Below are 21181 nucleotides of genomic sequence, written 5' to 3'. Positions count from 1 at the left end.
TAAGCAGGATCTTCATCACAATCCACAGCCCTGGAGTGCACAGTGTGGTGCCACAGCCCTCTGTGTGAATGCCCTTGTGAAAACTTATGAATCACCGTGATGGTGACTCTGCATGGCACTGGTGTAGCGTTGCATTTGGGTGACATGACTATATTTCAGCAGGGACTGAAGGGGCTCTCTGTGCCCCTGGCGAGCCAAGCCGCCTTGGTCACACCCTTCCCAGCCCCCCCTTTCCCTCCTCTCCCCTCCCCTCCCCTCCCACTCTGCCCGCCATGTTCTGGAGGAGGAGATACGTGTAGCCTGGCTTTAGCTGGCTTAGCATTAGCAACACATAGCTTGGCGGAGGCGCAACAAGCACCCCGAACGCCGAAATAAGTGCCGTATCTCGATTTTTCCTTGGAATTGGAAAACCGTGTTTATGGGTTTACGTCCCCGGACTAACAGTAACTTGTAACCCGACGTAGCACAAAAGATGTGGTAAGTTAACGTCCGCTTTCAAGACAGTCGAGTTGTTTTGTTTTTCCCAGGGTGTCCTGTAATCCAGTTCGCTCTGGTGATGTCTCCAACGAGCACCCGTCTCGGCTGCTAGCTAGGAGGATTGCTAGGTAGCTTAGCGTGCTAGCTGGTTGTCTTAGCACAGAAAATACGCTTTGGAGCTGGCCGGAGTGGTTGTGTATCTAACGTTAGGTGTACGGCCGACTGCTAATTCAGTACGTGGTGAGCGTTGTTGTGCATTTTAGATGCCGAGTGGTGAGCTGAAGCACGGCTGGGAGGCGAGCTGCGGCTGGCTAATGTAACCCAACCGTTGCTAGCTTTGATCCAACTTTTTTTCAAAGCCAAGTTTGATCACGTATTAGAAATTAACGTTAGTCAGCGGTTGGAGCACACATATCATTGTGGGTGGCGAAACGGAGCGGCACAGAACATGTTATAATACAAACTTTATCAGGGTTAAGCACTTTTCTAACCAGGTGAATTGACTAACTTAACCAACGTAAGCAAGTTAACGTTGCTCGCTAGCTTATTTTGCTAGCTAACGACAACTACTTGTCGCAAGTTTGCCCTGAACTTGCTAACGTTAGCGGCAACCGTTGAGTAGCAAGTCGGCTAGTTATTCCACCCGATCTATCAAAGTGACGTTACGCAAACGGTTTCGCAATCAAACAGGTCTTTAAACTCAACGCAAATGTTTGCAAATGTGTCAGAGGCGCTTTACCTAGCACGAAAGTAATGTTAGCTTAAGCTACTTTAGCTTCTGTGCTATCAATCACATCAGTTCAAGGAAACGCAGTGATTTTTTTTTTTGTATTGTTTGTTAAAGATCGGCTTCATTCTTTTCGTATCCACTCCCAATGCCTCATGCTATGAAAGAGATCACTGAGATCACTGGTCCTACTTATGGAGTCTTCACGAAAATACTTGACATCCACATACTTATTGAGATTTTGGGGGAAATTCTTGTCGGTGTGGGCGCTGTCTGTGCACTCGCTCCGCTCACAATCGGCTAACCCTGCTGGTAAGCAGGCAGGCACACGATCTTTAGCTGAAAGACACTTGACAGTAGCGGGGTTTATTTATTGAATGTGGCATAGTTGGAGCCGCTGGTGTGTTCCGGTGTAAGCTTTTCATCCAGAGCCGCTCTGAGCCCGCATAAACGTGGTCTGAGAGAGGGGCAGGGCTTTGTCTATTGTCAGGATGATCAGTCAGTCACAGTGGGTGACAGATGCATCATCACCGTCCTCCTCCCTTCCCTGACTTGGCTTTGTCTCGCAGGCCAGGGGAGGACAATAGGTGGGGTGACATGCCGATCAGAAGGTGGCCTCCCTTCCCTTCCTATCTTTCCCTCCCTTCTCCCGGCTCATCATGCCTCACATAGATCTGCAGTCACTTGAGGGCTTTAGGAGCACGTGTCAGTGGTTTGATTTTCTTTGGGCTAGACTTGATGCAATTGTTTGTTTGGCTTGCGGGAACTTAATCCTTCAGCAGCTGAGTGGTTTGAGGATTAATTACTGGTGTATGTTGTTTGTGAGCGGAAAAGGAGTAAATGGATGGCGAAGGAACCTGCTGGATAACTTGCTGTCACACTGTTGCACACTCCCCCCTCCGTCGCCTCCTTCACAGACACAAAGATGCTCACGCACTCACACAAACACACACAGAGACGCCCGGTTGCGCAAGCTTTGCCTTCTATCTCCAGATCAGCTTTACTCTTGCTGTGTGGGCCTGGCAAGGTAGACCTGTTCTCAGTGTACTGCCTCTCAACCCTTAATGCTAATCACAGTTTACCTAGGTTTTGCCAAGACACACCCAGCCACTGCGCATGCACACACAGGACACAGGATACGTCTGGCTTGTGGCCTTCTTGAGTCGGACTGGTCATTAATATTCAGTTTTCACTTCCTTAGTGATGGACGTTATCTTTATATCGGGCGGCTGATCTCTGTAGCAAATATCAGTAGGTCATAGCATTGTCAGACACATTATACAAAGGGTAGCCACTTATATTGTGGATGGGATCCATGAATAATACAGAGATCAGCATCAGTAATAATCCGGCAGATTGGTTCTTGATGTCCAAGAATGTAGATACCTCTGCCGAAGGAAGTGATGATATTTCAGTAGGGGAATGTCACCTGTTGATTTGCAGAGCACAAGATAGACATAGGTCCGTCTGTGCTGGGCGTTATATTCTTAAATTCATCAGTCGGTTCACCACTGTGTCATTTGCTTAAAACAGGACTCCACTGCAGGAATACATTTGATTTTTCTTATTTCTCATCCGCTGTGTTGTCCTCGTCGAGGGAATGCGGTCGGTGTTTTTGCTGTGACGCTTATTTACGAGGTTCTTTCTCTTCCTTTAGCCGTTCAAAAAACTCTGGCTGACTTTGGACTCGGCCCAACTTCCAGCAACAATAGATGCACGTGTGGCCTGTTGTGTATTTGCAGGGCACTGTCAGTTTTCTGCTGACTCTGCAGTGCTGGCCACCTCTAAGCATTAATAATCAGGAATGTCTACATGACTTTGACAGCTTGATGGCAGAAAAGTCAGCTAAATAAATAGACATAGCTCATATTACATTGAAAACCCAAAATAGGTGAAGATGTCTGCCGAATTGATATGATGATGACATAGTTGTTTACGAATTTGAGGCGGCGTGTCCCCTCAGTGTTGTCTTATAAGCTCACCACTATAGCCGCTGCTGTTTCCCACCGTTGCTGTCTCACCCCGCAGAGGAAACTATCTCCCATTACCACCGACATACATCCCTGTGCCAGGTTTAAAAGCATCCTCTTCTCCGCACCACACGTCCATAACTTAGGACGGATGATGGCATCGGCCCTATTAGGGCTGCCAGTTTTGGCTGATTTAGCTGACGATAGCGTGACACCCATTAACCGGCAAGAAAAACGGGGTTGTTTCTAAGAAAAAAGCAAAATGGTGTGAAATACAAGAAGCACTTTCCTTTAAGTCCGGCGCTGTATCGAGTCAATGAGCTTTGGCGCATCGATGAGTAAACTTATCGGCAAGATTGTCTGACTGAGAACGCTCAGACTGAGGAGCACTCTGGACTGCATCTGCCAATCAACACCGACTAAGTGACAGGTATTTGTGATGTAGCTGCGGTTCGAGAGGGATTTTGTCACAGTATTCAGTGGCATGACATACTCGGGCTCAAGGTGTCTTTGAATCCCTCGCCTTCTATAGCACTGATGACAACCCAGCTGTAGGAATACTAATTGAATTATAAAAGTACAATTATAAATGGGGTAAAGGGCTGGACTGAATGTGTTTCCATCAACCTTGATGCCTGTCAGTCAGATACAGACATGCAGCGAGAGGAGGAGACTGAAAGAGTGGTAGCAGATATTAGGATCTGCAGGAGATCATCCAAGTTCCTGGACTAAATGATTTATATGGTCATCCTCCTATTCTAGCAATGACAAAGCATAATGGCAGTTTGACAAGAATGACAGGCCCAGTCATTCAGACATAATGAACCTGCATTGACATGTGAAAGTGTATTTCTACACACAGACACACACACACACACACACACAAATCTTGTGTGCTGTCTCCTCTGGGCCTTGGGGCTCGAGTGATCTAAGCACAGAAGGGCCCAAGCAAGGCGGGCCAGCGGTGTCCGTCGGTGGGGGTTGTTCCGGGGTGTGCGGAGGACGTGTGAGGGGGGTTGGATGGACAAGACAGACTCTCTTCTCTTCCTCCTGTCTGCTACGGGTGAATAGGTGATTATAGCAGCAGATGTGTCATTAGGTCTGAGCTGTATTCATGCGGATGCAGGGTGAGAAGGAGGGTGACGAGGGAGCGTTTGGGGGGGGGCATGCTCCACAGGATTCACATTTCACTGGCGTTAAGTGAATTTACGGGATGTGCCAAGTTGTTTTCTTAACCCCCCTCCGAGCACATACACTCACACCCCTCCTCGTTTCCTCGCCCTCTCTCTCCCCCCCCAGCTGTCTTACCATGGCATTGCTAGGCAGGAAGGTCCCTGCAACAAACGCACACACACGCGTAAATGTACACAACCACTCGCTGCTTTGGAAATAGTTTTTAATGCAGCACTTTCCATACACGGCCGATCACCTTTAACAGGCCTCTGTTCATGAAAGCACTTTTTTGTGAGGCATGTCAAAGCACGCTTGGCACAGGGATCAGATTACTGAATAGGATAAGTCATCATGGGTCTCCCTAGATGGCAGACAGAGGAACAGTGGGCATGAAAAGATTTCTGCAAACTCAAAAAGCGGCTCTTTATTACAAAGTAGGGATGTTAATGAATAGTTATTTATCACCGTGAAGAAATTAACATTAAAAAATGCCTTAACCGACAATTAGAGGTGGGCACGGATACATCACATAGTATTTTACACATTACAGATACTTGCTTTTCAAATATATCCAAATAAAACATTAAAATACTGGTATGAGAAAATATATTTAATTAAAACACAACCAATTTGTCATTTAAAAAATACAAAAAGACATTTTTAATAAACCGATGTCACATTTTAGCCATTTAGTCTTCAGTATTGATTGGATTTTGTTGCCAGTTGCTGAAAAGGCACTAATTTTGTTATCTAGTTTATTATTGGAGTAACTTAATGTTTACTCTATCTGTTCTTTTCTCTCCTAATGTAGCTGACTCACATTTGACATCAAACATAGATCATGTCAGTGGTTAAAGCAGTTTGCTAACAGTCAGTGTGTGTGTGCGATCGTGAACTTCTGGAAATGAAATGAAAGTACACGAGCCTCTGTACAAATCTGAGCTCAAACTATTACAACATTATATTCAAGTAAAATTAGTTTGACAGTAAAACTGTATTTTAAAACTTAATGCGACTTTCTTGATCTAGTGTTTGCACATGGAACTTTGATGTGTAGGTCGCACAGCTGTTTTAGTCTGCACACACTTTCCATCCTCGCGTGTGTCAGTCAGGAAGTGATTAGTAGCTGGGCTGCTGATCTGTTAGAAACAGGACAGAGGAGTCATAAGTCACTCCAGTCATAATCAGACTGGAAATGGTTTATCTCCCCTGCCACCCACCAAAGAGTGGAAACACATTTTTACCTAATCATCACTCTCTCATACTAAGGCCATGGGAAAGAGCGTAGATAAAGGCTCATTATGTTACAAATTGGTCGAGAACGATCGCTGAATTTATCCGAAATTAAATAAGCAAAACTTTGAATCAGCTGTTGCCTTTGTGTCTGATGAAATGCCCCCGTTCCCTCTGGCTAAACTCCATTTGCATTCTGTGTATTTTAGTAAAGCTGCAGCTCCACATTTTTTTCAGATCTCATCTGCATAACAGTAACCAAAAACTAGGTCTAAAGAATTTCCTCGGGAATAATTGGAATAACTTCCCACTTCACAAAAACAAATACATGCTGACGTATCAACACAACGGATGGTGTGTACTTGTGTACATGTCTCTCCTGTCTCCGCTTGAACCTGTTGTGTCTACATCATGTGCCAAGTTAAAAGTCCTGGTTGGAGTCGCCGTAAATCACATCAGGATTATATCTATTCCCCATTATCAGACTGTCGTCCAGTGTCCCTGTCCCTCTCTGTTGGCTGGTTCCATTCCTCGTTCACTCGGCTCCAGTTTTGATACTCGTGCTGGTGCCACTTGCTACCAGTTTTAGTGTGCCCCGAGCACGAACACCTTCCCACGGTCCAACGCTCCCGTGCTAGCTGTGTAAGACACTTCAGCTTTATAGAAAGGTTAGCTTATATATAATTCATGCCACTGTGGACGTTTTTCCATGCGTCAAATGTCTCCTCAAACAACACCTTTTGGAGCCGTTGCTATTGTCGTGATTTTTCTTAGTAACGAGATAAACGCATTATGCCATTGTTGAGGTAGACTCCGTTGCAGATGACAGATTTCACAGTTCACAGTGTGACTGGGACATTTATTATATTATCATGTGAGTCACTGGTTTGCACGTTTTTAATTTGTATTTTCATCACATGGATCTTCTAATTTGTTCCCAGTGATCTCACGTTTGAATCTTTTGTATCTTCTTTCCTTCTCATCTTCAGTCACCAGACGGACCTGACTGCCGTGCGATTTTTCATTTCCAACGCACTGCCCTGTAATTGAGTCAGGTTACTGTAAACTCAAGTATGATTACAGAAGTGGAAACACAATTCTTGGTCATAACACCCTGGCCTAGTATAATATAAAAGAGGCATGCTCTCTGCAAGTGCATGGAAATTGCTTATCTAAGAATGAAAGTATGAAATCATTTGTTTTGTCTGGTTTCATAAAGGAAGGCACTACAGCTGCTCCTATAAATACAATTTATCTCCCCGATCTCATTGTTTGCCGAGGAAATTGCAATGACAACTTCAATAAAGATGCTCGCATAAGACCCATCGCTTAACCAGATGTTTCATAGTATGTCAGCTGTCCGCTAAAGAAAGGTATGTTGCATTTAGTATTAAACGCCTCAAATGTGACTGTGTAGTGAAGGGGAATTTGATAAGTTGGTATTGTTGCTATGTGACAAAGTTTTAGTTGTCACAGTGCTAAAACGAAGACAATTACTCCGAAGCAGATTACAACAAGGAGGTGTTTGATCTTTTCGTTTCAGCTCCGTGTAGCATTTTTCACCTCTCGTCTTTCTCTTTTATTCTTCTCTTCCTTCCACTAACCTGCTGTTTGTCTGTCTGTCCTAGGTGATGGCGTGTGCTTGTGTGCAGCCAGCACTGTGTGTGTGGAGATGGTTTTAACAGACGCTGTTCTGGAGGACTCAGGAACACTGCACTGGCCTGGAGAAGCCTCATAAACAAACATACACGTCCGGCACACACACACACCTGTACAGCGAGAAGAGTGACACATACGCACACCGCCACCGTGCCTTGAGAAAGGACAAGGGTGCACGGACACATAACGCAAGCTTCAGCTGAAGCACGCACACACACACGCATCAACACCCTCTGTGTTAGCCTCTCCTGTGTGAGAGTGTACATTGTATTTCTTCCCGTCTGTCCCATCTCCTCCGCCACCATGCCAAGCTCCACCATCCGCCGGCAGATGAAGAACATGGTGAACAACTACTCTGACGCAGAGAAGAAAGTCAGAGAGGCCACCTCCAACGACCCCTGGGGCCCGTCGTCTTCCCTCATGTCCGAGATCGCCGACCTGACCTACAACGTGGTGGCCTTCAGCGAGATCATGAGCATGATCTGGAAACGGCTCAACGACCACGGCAAGAACTGGCGCCACGTCTACAAGGCGCTCACCCTGCTCGACTACCTGATCAAGACGGGCTCGGAGCGAGTGGCGCTGCAGTGCAAAGAGAACATCTTCGCCATCCAGACTCTGAAGGACTTCCAGTACATCGACAGAGACGGCAAAGACCAGGGCATCAACGTCAGGGAGAAGAGCAAGCAGCTAGTGGTCCTACTCAAAGACGAGGACCGCCTCAAAGGAGAGAGGTGAGAGTTTGCTAAATCAGATTTGAAGACAAATTTTAGGAGTCAACTTGTGTTGGTGTATTTGCAGCGGTTTTTGAGTTCAACATATAATGCTGACACACTATTCTGTCATTTCTAAGTTGGGGATGTGACAGTGATAGAACACACTCCCTAACTGTGACTTTACACTTGTGCTTGCCCTCTAAAGGGGCCTGCTAAGAGTCAGTGATTTGAATCATCAGATGATGGTTGAATAGTGGGGTCAGCTGAGACCATTTATGTTTTGACAGTTTTGAATTATTGTCGCAGCTTTTGTTTGTACAGCTGCAAGAGACCACCACTTATCTGAACCTTTTACAACTGATTCCAGTACACTAATTGGGAATGTGCCAGTATTTTTATAATTACCTCGCTGATGGTCATTACCGTTCGCTTTAAACAAAAGACAACTACAACATCAGAGATGGGGTTTTACACTGGGTTTCCCCTTTAGATTATTATCCTGTCCCGGTGAGAGCTGGGGTACTTTTAGGACCGTACTCATTGTGTTTCTGCACCTGTTGGTCCACAGGAAGTCATACTACTCCAAATCGCTCCTGCCGTTATGTGATACGAGTAAAGTTACTGTGCTTGAAAAATGGCTGCAGAGTTGTTTTTTTAAATCAGTTGAATGTTCTTCAGCAAACACTAGTACGTACAGGAACTGTCTGAATGACTTATTTTTAAGTAAGTAAGTACAGTATTATCTTCTACTCTTATGTATGTTTATTTGTTCATCCATCCTTCAGATAAATTAAGATCAGAAAAGATGAGGGCATCGTGTATCTCTTTAATTGATTTTGCTGTGGTATTTTAGAACTGAAACCATCTGTTGGTTTTGGTCATAGACTCCAACTCACTTTTTACTATGTCTCCAAAGAACAAATTGCCGTAAGATGATTGACCGTATGCCGTTTTGTCTTTTTGTCTGACAAGGTCTCAAGCTTTGAAGACCAAAGAGCGTATGGCCCAGGTGTCCACAGGAAGCAGTCAGATGGGCTTTGGCCGAGGCTCATCTCAGCCCAACCTCTCCACTTCCTACAGCGAAGAGTACGGCAGATCAGAGGGCTCACCTGCCTCCTACCACGGCTGTGAGTATTAGCTTATGATTACTACACGGCACACACACACACACATGCACACACACCTGCAAGGCTCACTCCTTAAGTTAAGGTGACTCGCACATATTACAGAATATTCCATTAAACTGTATTGTGTTCCAGTTGGTGTAACTTTGGCCTACATCCTGAAACATTCCCCTCCCCCTGCTCTGTGTCTGGCTTGCAGTCCCACAGTAGGACTGCATTCCTCAGCACACACACACACACACACACACACACACACACACACACACACACACACAGAAGAGGAAGCAGAGTTCACCCCCCAGCCTCTATCATCCACATGACAGAGGAATCTGCTCCTCTTTTCAGTGATACACTCACTCCTCCAGAGACACAGTGAGAGAGTGCAGCAAGAGAGACGTGGATAGACGACGATGGCATGGATGGAGATATGTGATGGAAAGATAGAAGTGAATAGAAACCAGACATGGATAACATTCAATATAGAAGATCGACTAGACAAGAAATGTTTGTGTTAACGGAGTCTGCACAGTATATCATATTTGTGCTAGTAAAATGGGTAGTGTAGTGACACTTGTTGGGCTTATTTCCTACTTGTTCAAAGAGAATAAGCTATTTGATACCTGACAGGCTAAGGGCAGTGTTGAAATGGATTGAAAGAGTTGAGAAGAAATGAAAATCCAAGTCAGGAAATGGGGTAAGGCAGAGAGGGACAGAGGGGAAGAATGGAGATGCTGAAATGAAAGAATGAACCTTGGCCTCTTTCCCTTTCATCCTCTATCCCCCACTAGTCCTTTGTACACAGCAGGAAGGCTGCATGTGTGTCTGTTGCCTGCGTTGATTTTGGAGCATACATTGAGCCATATGCCCATCTCTTACTTTGCGGTCCACATTCCTGTATGTACGTTATGTTCTGAGTGCGTGCGTGTTCGAAGCGGAAGCTCCAGGAGCTGAGTCATCAGTTGAGAAAACTGAAGGAGACACCGGCCAATGGGAGGGAGGCTGGGCGGTGGCCGTGGGCGTTGCAAGGTGGGAATTTTTGGCATTCCAGTCAAACTTTCCGAGTATTGTTGAGCAGACAGGGTGTGAATGAACGGCCACGCTTGTGTGACTGTCTTAAGCTAGCATACTGCCGCCTGGTACGAAAAAGTAGGTGGAAAGGTCTGAAATTCACTTGATCTAAGGCACTGAATGCAGTTGTGTTTTTGCGTGCCACGTTTTTCCCCCTCCGTCAGCATACTGCATTCAACGTACACCTGTGTCTTTTTTTTAATACAGGACATTTATTTCAGTTGGTGATCGTTCATTCACTGTCTTCGGTTGTTTCTCATCTTCCTGGCCAGTGCTCAGTCAAGCTCGAGCCAGTCGTTGCAACACTCGAGCTGTACATTTTCACAGGTTTACACTAATAAACAGAGATAAAAAAAAATGTTTTGAGAATCTAGAAAGTACATTTTAAGGAACTGCCTTCACTTGCCAGGTCTTTAACAGCCGCTTCATTTCTTTTTATCTAGAACGACAAGAGACAGAGTGTCTGCAAATGTGGGGATAGTTAGTGGTTGACACCCCGGGATAGAAACCCTGTGCGTGATTATCACCACATAAATCTGCTACAGATGACACCAGTGGTCATCAGCCTGTTTCACTTTCTCCAAAACTCTGTTCTCTCCATGCAGGCTGGGCTCAGAGCCTTAACTTTGTTTGAAGGTTTTTCTAAGAGGAACTTTTAGTTTAATGAGAGCTTTTTGTTTATTTGCTCAGTTATTACATGAATCACCACAGAAAATGGAGTTGACAGGATGTGAAACAACCGGACTAAACGGCGAACACAAACTGTAGTGGCACAAATAGTTGAAGAATGACCCAGAAAACTGTGCTTTTAAATGCAGAGCAGCTTCTGACAGGGAATGGCAAGAAATTGTGATTATCCTTATATGGTCCATTCCCACAGTGGTGGGCAAGAAACAAGTGTGTTTTAGTTGGCTTTGAGTTTTGTTTATTTGTCTTTCTGACTGGCTACTGTCAAGTGTTGTAATGTGTGTCATTGTGTTGGCAGTTTAGTCTCTCAGCGTATGCCCTCTATTGCTTTGCAGTTGTTTTGTGGGGAGATTAACTTTAAAGAGAGCTCAAAGTAAATGCTCCTTCTGATGGAACAATGTAATGCCATACTTCTAACTCATTTTGCAGGGTTACATTCTCTCTGTGTGGTTCCAGTGTGCTCACTGTCTATTTAAGGCAGACATGTCGCTGATGTTGAGGCCATGGCTCAAGTCCCACCAGCTAACCAAACACACCTTTACCCCTGGTACTTCTGGTCATTTTCCCTAGAGAAACACGGGCTGGAATCAGATCTAGGATACATGGGTATGACAAGGCGCAAACAAGGCAGGAAATGAGCTATGAAGAGAGCAAGGAGCCAGATCTGAGGTTGGAGGGTTGCAAGCAGATACAGTGAATTAATGATTGTGAATATGTATGTTGTCGTTTTTATGGATCGTAAAAACATTCAGCTGTAATGCTGCTGCCTAATCAACACATAATGGGCTTAATGTCAATGGAAACATTTGATATGCAGATTTACCCTAAAGACATCAAATGGTTTACATACAGAAGAGCCGTCAAAATAATGTAACATTAGATACAAGATCGTCATGATGTGATGAGGTGTGTGTGTGTGTGTGTGTGTGTGTGTGTGTGTTGGGGAGTGGCCACTTCAGCAGCAAAGCATGTCTTGACTCGTCAGGAGCAGGGATGTGGAAAAAGTCAGCCAGAAGGAAAGAGGCGATGTTTGAGAACAACACGAAATCTGAGACGACGTGTCTGAGCTTCGCCCAAAATCCCACCAGAACATTAAACTTTTAACTGAAAGCAATGAACGCACAAGTTTAGTGCACACACACCTTTGAACACCCACAACTCTCACACATGCGCTAAGCTGGACTGCTGAGAAATGATGAGGCACTGTGACGTCACTGTGTCTTGTCATGACTTCCAACGGAAAGACTCGTAGTCACCCTTTGAGAAAAAGAATACACTCTAGGCTACCTTTAATGAGTGTTTTTGGCACGGTGACGTCTTTCTCCTGGCCTGTGTGTGCGTTGGCCACGTGCAGTGCCTTGTGTGTTTTCTTTGCTGCCACATGGCCCGATCTAATCCAATGAACTGAATGGACCCGTCGTCCCTTACAGGCTCACTGGAGAAACCTCTAATCTCACACACACACACACTCTCTCACACACACACACTGTATTTTCTATACATTTGCTTTTTGATTCACACTGTGTCATATGTAAGTGTATGATTGTAATTATTACATATTGGTAATGGTTAGTTTTGGAGGATTAACACAGATAATTTCCATAGCCGTCGACACTGGTTTTCAGTATATTTATGTTACAAGCAGTATGTGATGAAGTCCCATGTGGCAGTGATAATAACATCCGTTCCGAATGTGTCTTGTTAGCCACGTCTCCCAACGCTGGTTCAGAACTGGAGCAGGCCCGACCTCAGACAAGCGGAGAGGAGGAGTTGCAGCTGCAACTGGCTCTGGCCATGAGCAGAGAGGCTGCAGAGCAGGTACGCACACCAACACAGAGACACGGGCTGAGATGGTAGAGGATGACTCCACGTTCACTTGTCATTATTTGTTTATACTGCGTTCCTGTACTTTGAAATTCGCAGATGGTTCACATTACATCTGTGGACAGCGGCTTATTATATTTCAAAAGATGACTTTACAGGAAGCTATGAGTAATCACGTTTTATTTCACTCCTCTGCACGTCAGTACTTTTATGATCATCGCGCTACAAATATACATAGTTAAAAACCTCCTGAAACCCTGTTATTTTTTCCAATAGGTGACAACAGTCAGCCAATTAAGTTCGCCCACTTACATGAACATTTCTGAAATCTGATTACTGCCACTTACCGCAAATGTTGTGCGTCTATAAGCCAAAAGCTTTTGCACGTATAGTTGTCTTGAGCTGAACATGAGGCGATCAGCAACTGAATCAGAATCTGAAAACCTCATTGTGTGACACAATGCTCCGTTATCCTCATGTGCTATTGTTGTATGAGCTGAAAAAGGGAAATTTAAGAATTTCTTTTTAATTTGCACGTGCTGCTTATACTAACTGTGCTCTGGCTGTGTGTTAAGGAGGAGCGCATACGCAGAGGGGACGACCTGAGGCTACAGATGGCTTTAGAGGAGAGTAAGAAAGGAGGTCCAGAATCGGTAAAGCTGCCGAAGAAGAAGAAAGAGGTAAAATAAGCACAAACACCGGGACCAGAGTGACTCACTTATTCTGTTATCATGACCGGCTCCTGAAATAGTCTCAGCTCTCCCCATCCTCTCTTTCTGCCCCACTCTGTCTGCTGCTTCAGAAGCAGTAATGAAACCACTAACTGGCAGCAGACTGCCTCGGTTACTCTTCATTATTCTGCCTGAGTAGCTGGACGACTGGAGTCTGAGGGCACACAGAGCTGAAGTGACTGGTTCATTTTTTGAAATCAAAGCACAAACTGGCGTGACCACCGTCTGTGTTTGAACAGAATTTGTGCTGTAGAGGATAATGGCTGACCAACAGATGGTCCATTACATTTTCCTCCTCATCTATTTCCTCTCAATCTTTACTCGTCACATTCTTCCCTTTTCCTCTTTTGTCTGCACCCTTCCTTCTCCTTTTTCCTGTCCTTTGGTCTTTCTGACCCACTTTCTCTGTCTCTTTCCAGCCACAGTCGTCATTGATGGATCTGATGGATGTCCCAGAGCCTGGTGCCAGTGCTGACCCCTGGGGCGCAGGGGCCGGGGCAGCCGCCGGAGCAGCCGCCGGAGCAGCCGCTGCGTCAGAAGACCCCTGGCAGCCTTATGGTATACACAAATCCAGAATGTACACGATATTCACGGGACAAATTGGATGATATCTACACGCTGACTGTCATCGATGACAGAATGAAGTATTTGTGTACAGGGTCACTTTTCTGTTTCTGTATGTGTGTGTGTGTGTGTGTCGTCTCGGCTCTCCACCTGCAGCTCGCAGGACTGTGACTCTTTGTTAAATAGGAATGCTGCTCCACTGGCTCAGCAGCATTACTGCACAGGGAGAAGAGAAGGGGAGGGGGGAGGATGTTAGAGGAAGATATCATGAAGGAAAGGAGTGTGGAGGGATGGGGGGGGGGGCGGCAGGGAAGGAGGCCGTGGGGAGTCAGATATGTAAATGTCGAAGGGGGACAGATGAGCAGTAGTTTTAGCCTGCTATCATTTTCTCCTTTTTCCTGCTCTCTTCCTTTGCCCCTCCTCTTCTTCTTTTCCAAATTGGCTTTACATTATGCTTGCTTCACCCAACCCCTCCTGTCCTTCCCAACGCTGATCCTCTCCCCCTCTCCCCCCCAGGGTCTGCCCCTAAGCCAGCAGCCCCAGTGGACCCATGGGGCCCTCCTCCTTCTGTCCCACCCATGAAGAGCAGTGATCCCTGGGCATCCAACTCCACTCCCGCCTCTGATCCCTGGAGCTCTGCAGCTGCCCGTCCTAAGACCTCCAACGCAGGTGACCATCAGGGAAAATTAGCTTGAGCTCTCTCTATTTCGAGAAATGAAAACGATATCTCATCAATGGCTGGCTAGTGTCTTAAAGACTCAACAGCTGTGTCAGAAGGGGCACATCTGCATGCTTTCACTTGCCTTTTTTTGTTCATTTTTGTTTGTTAGTTTACCAAAATATCCATACTCATTCATACTTGTGTTGTCTGTTTCCATCTGTCTACCTGTGTGTGTGTGTGTGTGTGTGTGCTGTATGTTAATGTGATTGTCGTCTGTATTTGTGTGTGTGTGTCTGCGTTATCCCCTTCCAGGTAGCTTTGACCTGTTCAATGCATCCAACGGTACGTCCAAAGAGGACTTCTCAGAGTTTGACAGCCTGCGCTCTTCCTCCTCTGTCCCCACTGGTACTCACCCATGTCTTCGTCTTTCTATTGACACGGAGTCTGTGTTGTTTTTTCCTCTCAGTGTCTGAAATGATGCCCGTCTGCGGGGCACAGACACGCACATGTCTTGTCTCTGTATGTAAATATCACCAGACCTGAGCAAAGACAGAACCACCAGGATTATGTTTTTTTAAACAGCTGGTGATTTTTCCATTGCAGATGCGATTAAAAAACAGCAATCAGATCAAACGGTGGAGAAATAGCTGCTTGCTCTGGTCTGGTCCCATATCAGTGTGGTGTAATCTGATGCAGCTTTTATGTGTTTATGGCTAAATACATTGTTAGACCGGGGCCATCCTGTTCATGAAATCCCTTTTAGATCTGCCACCATCCTTTTTGAATCATTTCATGCATCTGAACGAACAACAAATGTCCCAAAAGGTATAATTAAAAACGTTAAAGGGGCACTATGTAGTATTAGAGAATTCAAACAGACATTCAAACACAGAATTTTAATATTTACAATATTAATGAGGTGAAAAAGCATAACAAAGCAGTTAATGAAGATCGTTCTCTTGTGATTAAAATTTCTTCCCCCGAAACTCTATAGTGCACCTTTAACAACTCCATTCAGGTTGGTATGTGAGAGGGTTTCAGTGAACAGCTTGGCACAGGTCTCGAGTGTTTTTCCCCATGTGGTTTGGCAGTCTCTGGGTGTGGGAGGGTGACATTGGTGTCTGACATTTCCTCAACACAAACACTTGTGATACAGTCAAGGACAAGGTGAGAAGGAACAAACGCAGGCATACAAAGTTCCCAGAAAAGGAAAAGTCTGTTGAAACAAAGCCACCTTATCAGCACACGGTGTGCACAATACACAAAATTCAGCGACCGTAATAAAGCAGCCCCCTATAGGATGACTTGTAGAAATGATGCTGTTTGAGTCAGCCGTTCTGGGGGTGTTAATACAATAAATGTCTGATGTTATCATGAGCCCTTTTGTTTGGCTCCGCGAGAGAATTTCCGTCTTTTGCATTTCCTTGTCTGTGTGTGTGTGTGTGTGTGTGTGTTTGTGTGTGTTTGTGTGGTGGCTGGCATGCTGGGTTTGTGCACGTCCGTGTGTGAGTGCATTAATGAAGGTCTCCACTGCTGTCTGGGTTAGCCAGGCTGTCTGCCTCTGATGTCCTCTCATAAAAGCATCTTCTGATTATTTTATTGCATCGGCTCCATTTTATTTCCCGGTAAATGTGAATGCGGGTGCTCACGTCGAGTTTGGTGCTGTGTTTGGGTGTACTAGGGGGTGGGTGACACAGCATAAATTTAGCATATTATCATAAACTGGGGAGTTTATGTTGCTTTATTTTTAATTGATGATGAGTGCACTTAGTTTTAACGACCTCTACAGTTCAAGACTAGATAAGAAATATTGCCTCCTCTATTCAGCATGTCTCAGTGTTTTTTTCATGTTATTGTTCCCTCAAAGAGGAGTTAATTAACAGTGAGTGAAATACAACTGCTCTTTGTCCCCAAGGTGATGGGGGCGTAGCATCCTCTATCCCCTCCCAAGCCAGTCTGGCTAGCAGCGGCAGCCTGGATCTCTTCGACCCCCTGCCTTCTTCCATGTCCACCTCAGTGAACCCAACCAGAAAGACTCCGGAGTCCTTCCTGGGTCCCAACGCTGCCCTGGTCAATCTGGACTCTCTGGTGACCAAGCCAGCCCAGCCTGCGCCAGTCGTCAACCCGTTCTTAGCTTCTTCAACAGGTAGGGAGACACTTTTTTTAAATAGATTTTATGTCATGTCGCATTTTAGATATGTTCGTTGTAGTTTTCCCATCTAAATGCAGAGACGGGCTTTCTTTAAGCAGGTAAACATACTGGCTATTTGTACTGATTAGATAACAAGACTTGGCTTTGCCAGGAAGTGTAGTGAGTAAGCCAAGAGACATGGACACACACGTGCAGGCCTGAACACACACAGGCAGACACACCCATCTGCACATGTTGAATCATTGACCATGCCCTGTCTATGCTAACTGTACACTGTCAGGACAGAGAGATGAATCACACCTAACTCATTTTAGCAGTAGTAGTATAGTGTGGAAACAATAGGTTTAGGTAACTAAATGAAGGTCACTTTTCAAGAAAAAAATGGTTCCAGCTTCTCAAATGGAAGGATCTGCTGCTCTTGTGATGAACATTTTAGAGACTAAAGGATTAATTGTGAAAATATTAGGCATATTAATCGTTAAAGCAAATGATCATTAGTTGCAGCCCTAATCGCAACAGTCGCGTAACATTTCCTCTCTCCCTTTGCCCCTTCACCTGTCTTTAATCAGGTGGCTCTGCTCCAGCAGCCCACGCCAACCCTTTCCAAGTGAGCCAGCCAGCGCCCCCCACCCTCAACCAGATGCGGATCAGCCCCATGCCCGCTGGCTTCGGCACCATGCCGGAGCCCATGGCCGTCTCCTCCCTGCCCGCTCAGCCCATCACCATGGTCCCCCTGGCAGGGATGGCCCCCATGGGCCGCATGATGCCCGGAATGGGGGTCGGCGCCGTCGGAGGCGTGGGGGCGAACGCGGGGATGAACGCAGGGATCCCGGCCTCCATGTCCATGCCACAGCCCCTGATGAGCATGCCACCCCAGGCCGGGTCGCAGCCCGCTGGAACCACCAACCCGTTCCTTTTGTGAGGGGGAGGGGGGATGACTTGACCCAGAGTAACCCCTCCTTTCTCTCTTTCTTTGCTCTCCTCCACTTTGGCTCCTTAAGAAGCTTCAAAATGAACAAGGAGATGTCTTATCCCATTTATCCCTTTATAACCAACTCGAAGCCAGGTCGTAGTCCCAGCCCGGCCTCCTCCTACCTTAACACACTCCTTTTACTCCTTCCTCCTCTGTCTCTTTCTCTCAGTGCTACAAGCTGCCTAGTCCTGTGTGTTCCATACTGATCTGACGATGATGACCACAAAGAGTTTGCATCTTTCTACAGACTTACAGAGTAGCAGTGGTGTTTACAGTTTTCCCACAGAGGCAGGACAGGACTCCCGTCCTCCTCATTCACTTGCCTCCTCTCCCTTACTTCTTCCCTTAGGATTGCTCCTTTCTTCTTTTGTGGTGGAGTGACAGGGGAGTACTAACGCCAGGATCTTTATCTCTTCACTAGAGCTAATCTTTTATAAGCCCTGTCAGCTGGCGTGTGTGTGAGCGTGAGCGCACATCTCAGTACTTTTACACTGTGTCTATTCCAGTGGGTTTTACTTACACACACTGGAGTTACGGATGAGAGATGGACAGATGTGTTTATACTCTTGTGTGTGTATGTGTGTGTTACTAAGCAGGGATTTTGCACAATTTTTATTTCTCTCTCTCTCTTTTTGTTTTTTCTTTTCCGCGACTGTTGGGCTCACCGTTACACCTTAGCTAAGGGAAGGAGGCTGACCGCTAAACACTCTCGGTACCACTCAGTCACAACTCTTCGTTTGGTCACTTCCTGTCAACTCGGACCTTTTCCCGACCCTCCGCATGAACTTTGACCTCGAGGGGTCACGGGATGAACAATGAACACTCATCAAAGGAGATGAGCCCCTTTGTCACAGGGGTTGAAATGACACGTAAATGCTATTTTTGTTTGTGTGTGCTCATGCGCAGGTGTACTGTTAACGCTCGGATACTAACAGCCACATGTCGATGTATTTGTCCCGCCAGTGTGTGTTTAGAGAAAAAGACATGAACTGTGATGGCATCAGTATTTTGCTATCTGAACATATGGATGCAGTTGAGGCATCATGGGACAATTTTTTTTTTCTTTCTTTTTAGTTTCTAGGGTCAAAGGGAAGAGGGTGGGTTGTGTGTGTGTGTGCGTGCGTGTGTGCGCTGTTTGCATGAGAGATAGGTTTAGCTTCCAAGTGTACTTTAATGAGTTTTTTAAATTTCTCAGTAAATTGGAAGTGACTGAGAAATTACTTAAGTTAGTTTCTGAAGTCAGAACAGGGGGATAATGTAGACATCTGCAGCTTTAAGTGTGTGTGTGTGTGTGTGTGTGTGTGTGTGTTTGCGGACATGTGTCGTGTGTGCAACCATATATCAAATGTTACTATGGCGACAGGTTTTGCAACAGAGCTCTGGGTTTAAAGAGCATGTCAGCCACTCAGCAGCGTCAAGAGAGTTAACCTCCGGTTGGATTTGCTGTGGCTAATCCAGCTACAAGAACATTACCTGGTGGACACACACACTCTGACACACACACACACACTCTCACACAGGGGGGTTGTTCAAGGATCGGCCTATTAATAGCACAGGGAATCCCGCAGCAAACAACAGTGAGACATGTCATGTAAACAAGCAGTTGCTAATTTTGTTGTTTTCTTTTGTTGTTGTTTCTTTTCTCGTTAGATAGCCTTTTGGAGTTTTGGAGCTGTGTACTAGCATGTATTCACCTTCATTCTCTCATTTGTCCATTTCCTGTCATTTTAGTTGTTTTGTTTTTTTTCACCCTATGGGTAGGCTATGTAATTCTCTTCTCTTAGAAGCACAACTGTTACCAAAGTCATAGCGACTGTGATTTCTGAGGATGTCGTACTTTGAGTAGTTTGAACGGTAGGGTCACACTTCACTGACATTTTTTTTTTTTTTCAGTTCATGGATGCTCACGATATCAGAGACTCCATTATTATATATTTTTTTTAATATTTCAGAGCTATATGTGCATAAGTTTGTGTAAGAAAGTGTTACTGTTGGCTGAATATCGGCACATTTACTGACAGCAAGCTGAGCGTCTCAGACAGCAGACGGTGGGTGAGTAGACCCTTCTTCTCTTTAGGTCACTGTAATCCCTTTTTAAAGTTCTGTTCATCACTGCCAATGTTATTACTGTGGAGAGGATGTCTTTCTTTTTTTTTCTTTTTTTCCCTTATGGTGTGAGTTGGCGCCCTCTCCTGGTCTGCCGTGGTATGATAGCTATGCCGCAGGACCCCCTCGATTATTTCCACTAAACGCAGACCTTCATTTCTCTCAGGCAAAAGGAGGGGCAGCTCCAACCGTGTGTATGATTTTGATAATGATGATGCTGAGGGTGGTGATGATTTTTATGCTTGGGGTCCTGAATGAATGGATGTGACACTGACTTGCAGAGACCAGCAAAACATTTTTAATCTAAACTAAATATATGCAAAAATTGGAAAGTTGGGAAAAAAGTAAAAAACAAAAAAAAAGATGAGAAGACTTAACGCTTGATGTGTTTTGCAAAGTTAGATTTGCAAATGAAGTCCTGTTTATTGAGATGCTACTATGATATTCTAGCGAAGACATGTCACTTTCTCACTGGCCTTGATTTCACTGCGGCCTGACCTTTTAACTTCACTCCAGCGATTTGTGGAAAAGGTTCTTTTATTTATCGATGCATTGAAAAAACAAAACAACCTTTACCGTCTTGAACAAATTGAGCACTCCCCAAACAGTCAGATGACACTGCAGTCAAACACTTTTTCTTGATCCCTGGCAGCAGTTTCACAGTCGTGGCTATGGTGCAGTGAAAATGTGGCCTGTGTGTAGCGAGCTCCTCTGCGTGTTACTATGTATTCATTATGCTTTTATCAAGAGGACTAACTGACCTTGTGGACTGTCTGTCTTTATATGCATAAACAGCCTCCTTTAATCTTTTTTTCCATGTCTGTCTATTTACCCTTCTCATAGTACTGGGAGCAGGCTGCTTTTTTTTATTGGATACGTGCTCAACCTGTTGGCATTATAACTGTATAATATAATTTATCATTTGTACTATTGTAACATACTGTTCCTCTGTATACCTTATTATTCTGTGTAATGGGTTTTTGTAGGAAAAGTCACCGTGGTATTTTAACGGCATCTAAACAAACAAATGAACGCAGCAGGCCGCACCCTGTTGGATGAGGACAACTGTAGCTGCATTGGTTCAAAATAAAATGTGTATCACTTCAGCTCTGTAACTCAAGTGTCTGCGTCTTCATGTGTTTTTTATCTTTTGAACCACATGAGTTGGAAGCTGCCATTTTCATTATGAGACATTACACAATTTAAAGATATAATCTATATTTATTTAAAAAAGTAAAAAAATTGTCAAACAGGAAAAAATTTACTGTTAAATATCAAACTGCTTAAATGTGATTATTTCTACACATCTTTACTAAAACACTAGGCACAGGAGTGT

At 45.0% G+C, this 21181-nt stretch overlaps 1 protein-coding gene across 3 annotated transcripts; it reads left to right on the top strand.

Moving 5' to 3' along the window:
• Window positions 1–265: 265 nt before the first annotated feature.
• epn2 (epsin 2) lies at window positions 266–20960 on the top strand. Of its 3 annotated transcripts, none has more exons than XM_084370681.1 (10): window positions 266–477; window positions 7209–7973; window positions 8928–9082; window positions 12540–12652; window positions 13234–13338; window positions 13809–13947; window positions 14470–14622; window positions 14927–14956; window positions 16530–16760; window positions 17336–20960. In XM_084370681.1, exons 2-10 carry the CDS (start codon window positions 7543–7545, stop codon window positions 17686–17688), a joined length of 1710 nt encoding a protein of 569 aa, XP_084226807.1. In that variant the 5' UTR covers window positions 266–477; window positions 7209–7542; the 3' UTR covers window positions 17689–20960. The 3 variants fall into 3 exon arrangements, with proteins under 3 accessions (XP_084226807.1, XP_084226808.1, XP_084226806.1); XM_084370680.1 differs by having other exon boundaries at window positions 267–477; window positions 14927–15019; XM_084370682.1 differs by lacking the exon at window positions 14927–14956.
• Window positions 20961–21181: the final 221 nt, after the last annotated feature.

The sequence above is a fragment of the Pagrus pagrus genome (assembly GCF_965226575.1).
Source record: "Pagrus pagrus genome assembly, chromosome: 13".
Lineage (NCBI taxonomy): Eukaryota > Metazoa > Chordata > Actinopteri > Spariformes > Sparidae > Pagrus > Pagrus pagrus.
This window is presented reverse-complemented; position numbering and strand designations above follow the sequence as displayed.

Coding starts and splice junctions, on each gene's coding strand:
- epn2 (XM_084370680.1), top strand. CDS start 7,543: ATGCCAAGCTCCACCATCCGCCGGCAGATGAAGAACATGGTGAACAAC. Junction 12,653..13,233: donor GCAGAGAGGCTGCAGAGCAG/GTACGCACACCA, acceptor CTGTGTGTTAAG/GAGGAGCGCATACGCAGAGG. Junction 13,339..13,808: donor TGCCGAAGAAGAAGAAAGAG/GTAAAATAAGCA, acceptor GTCTCTTTCCAG/CCACAGTCGTCATTGATGGA.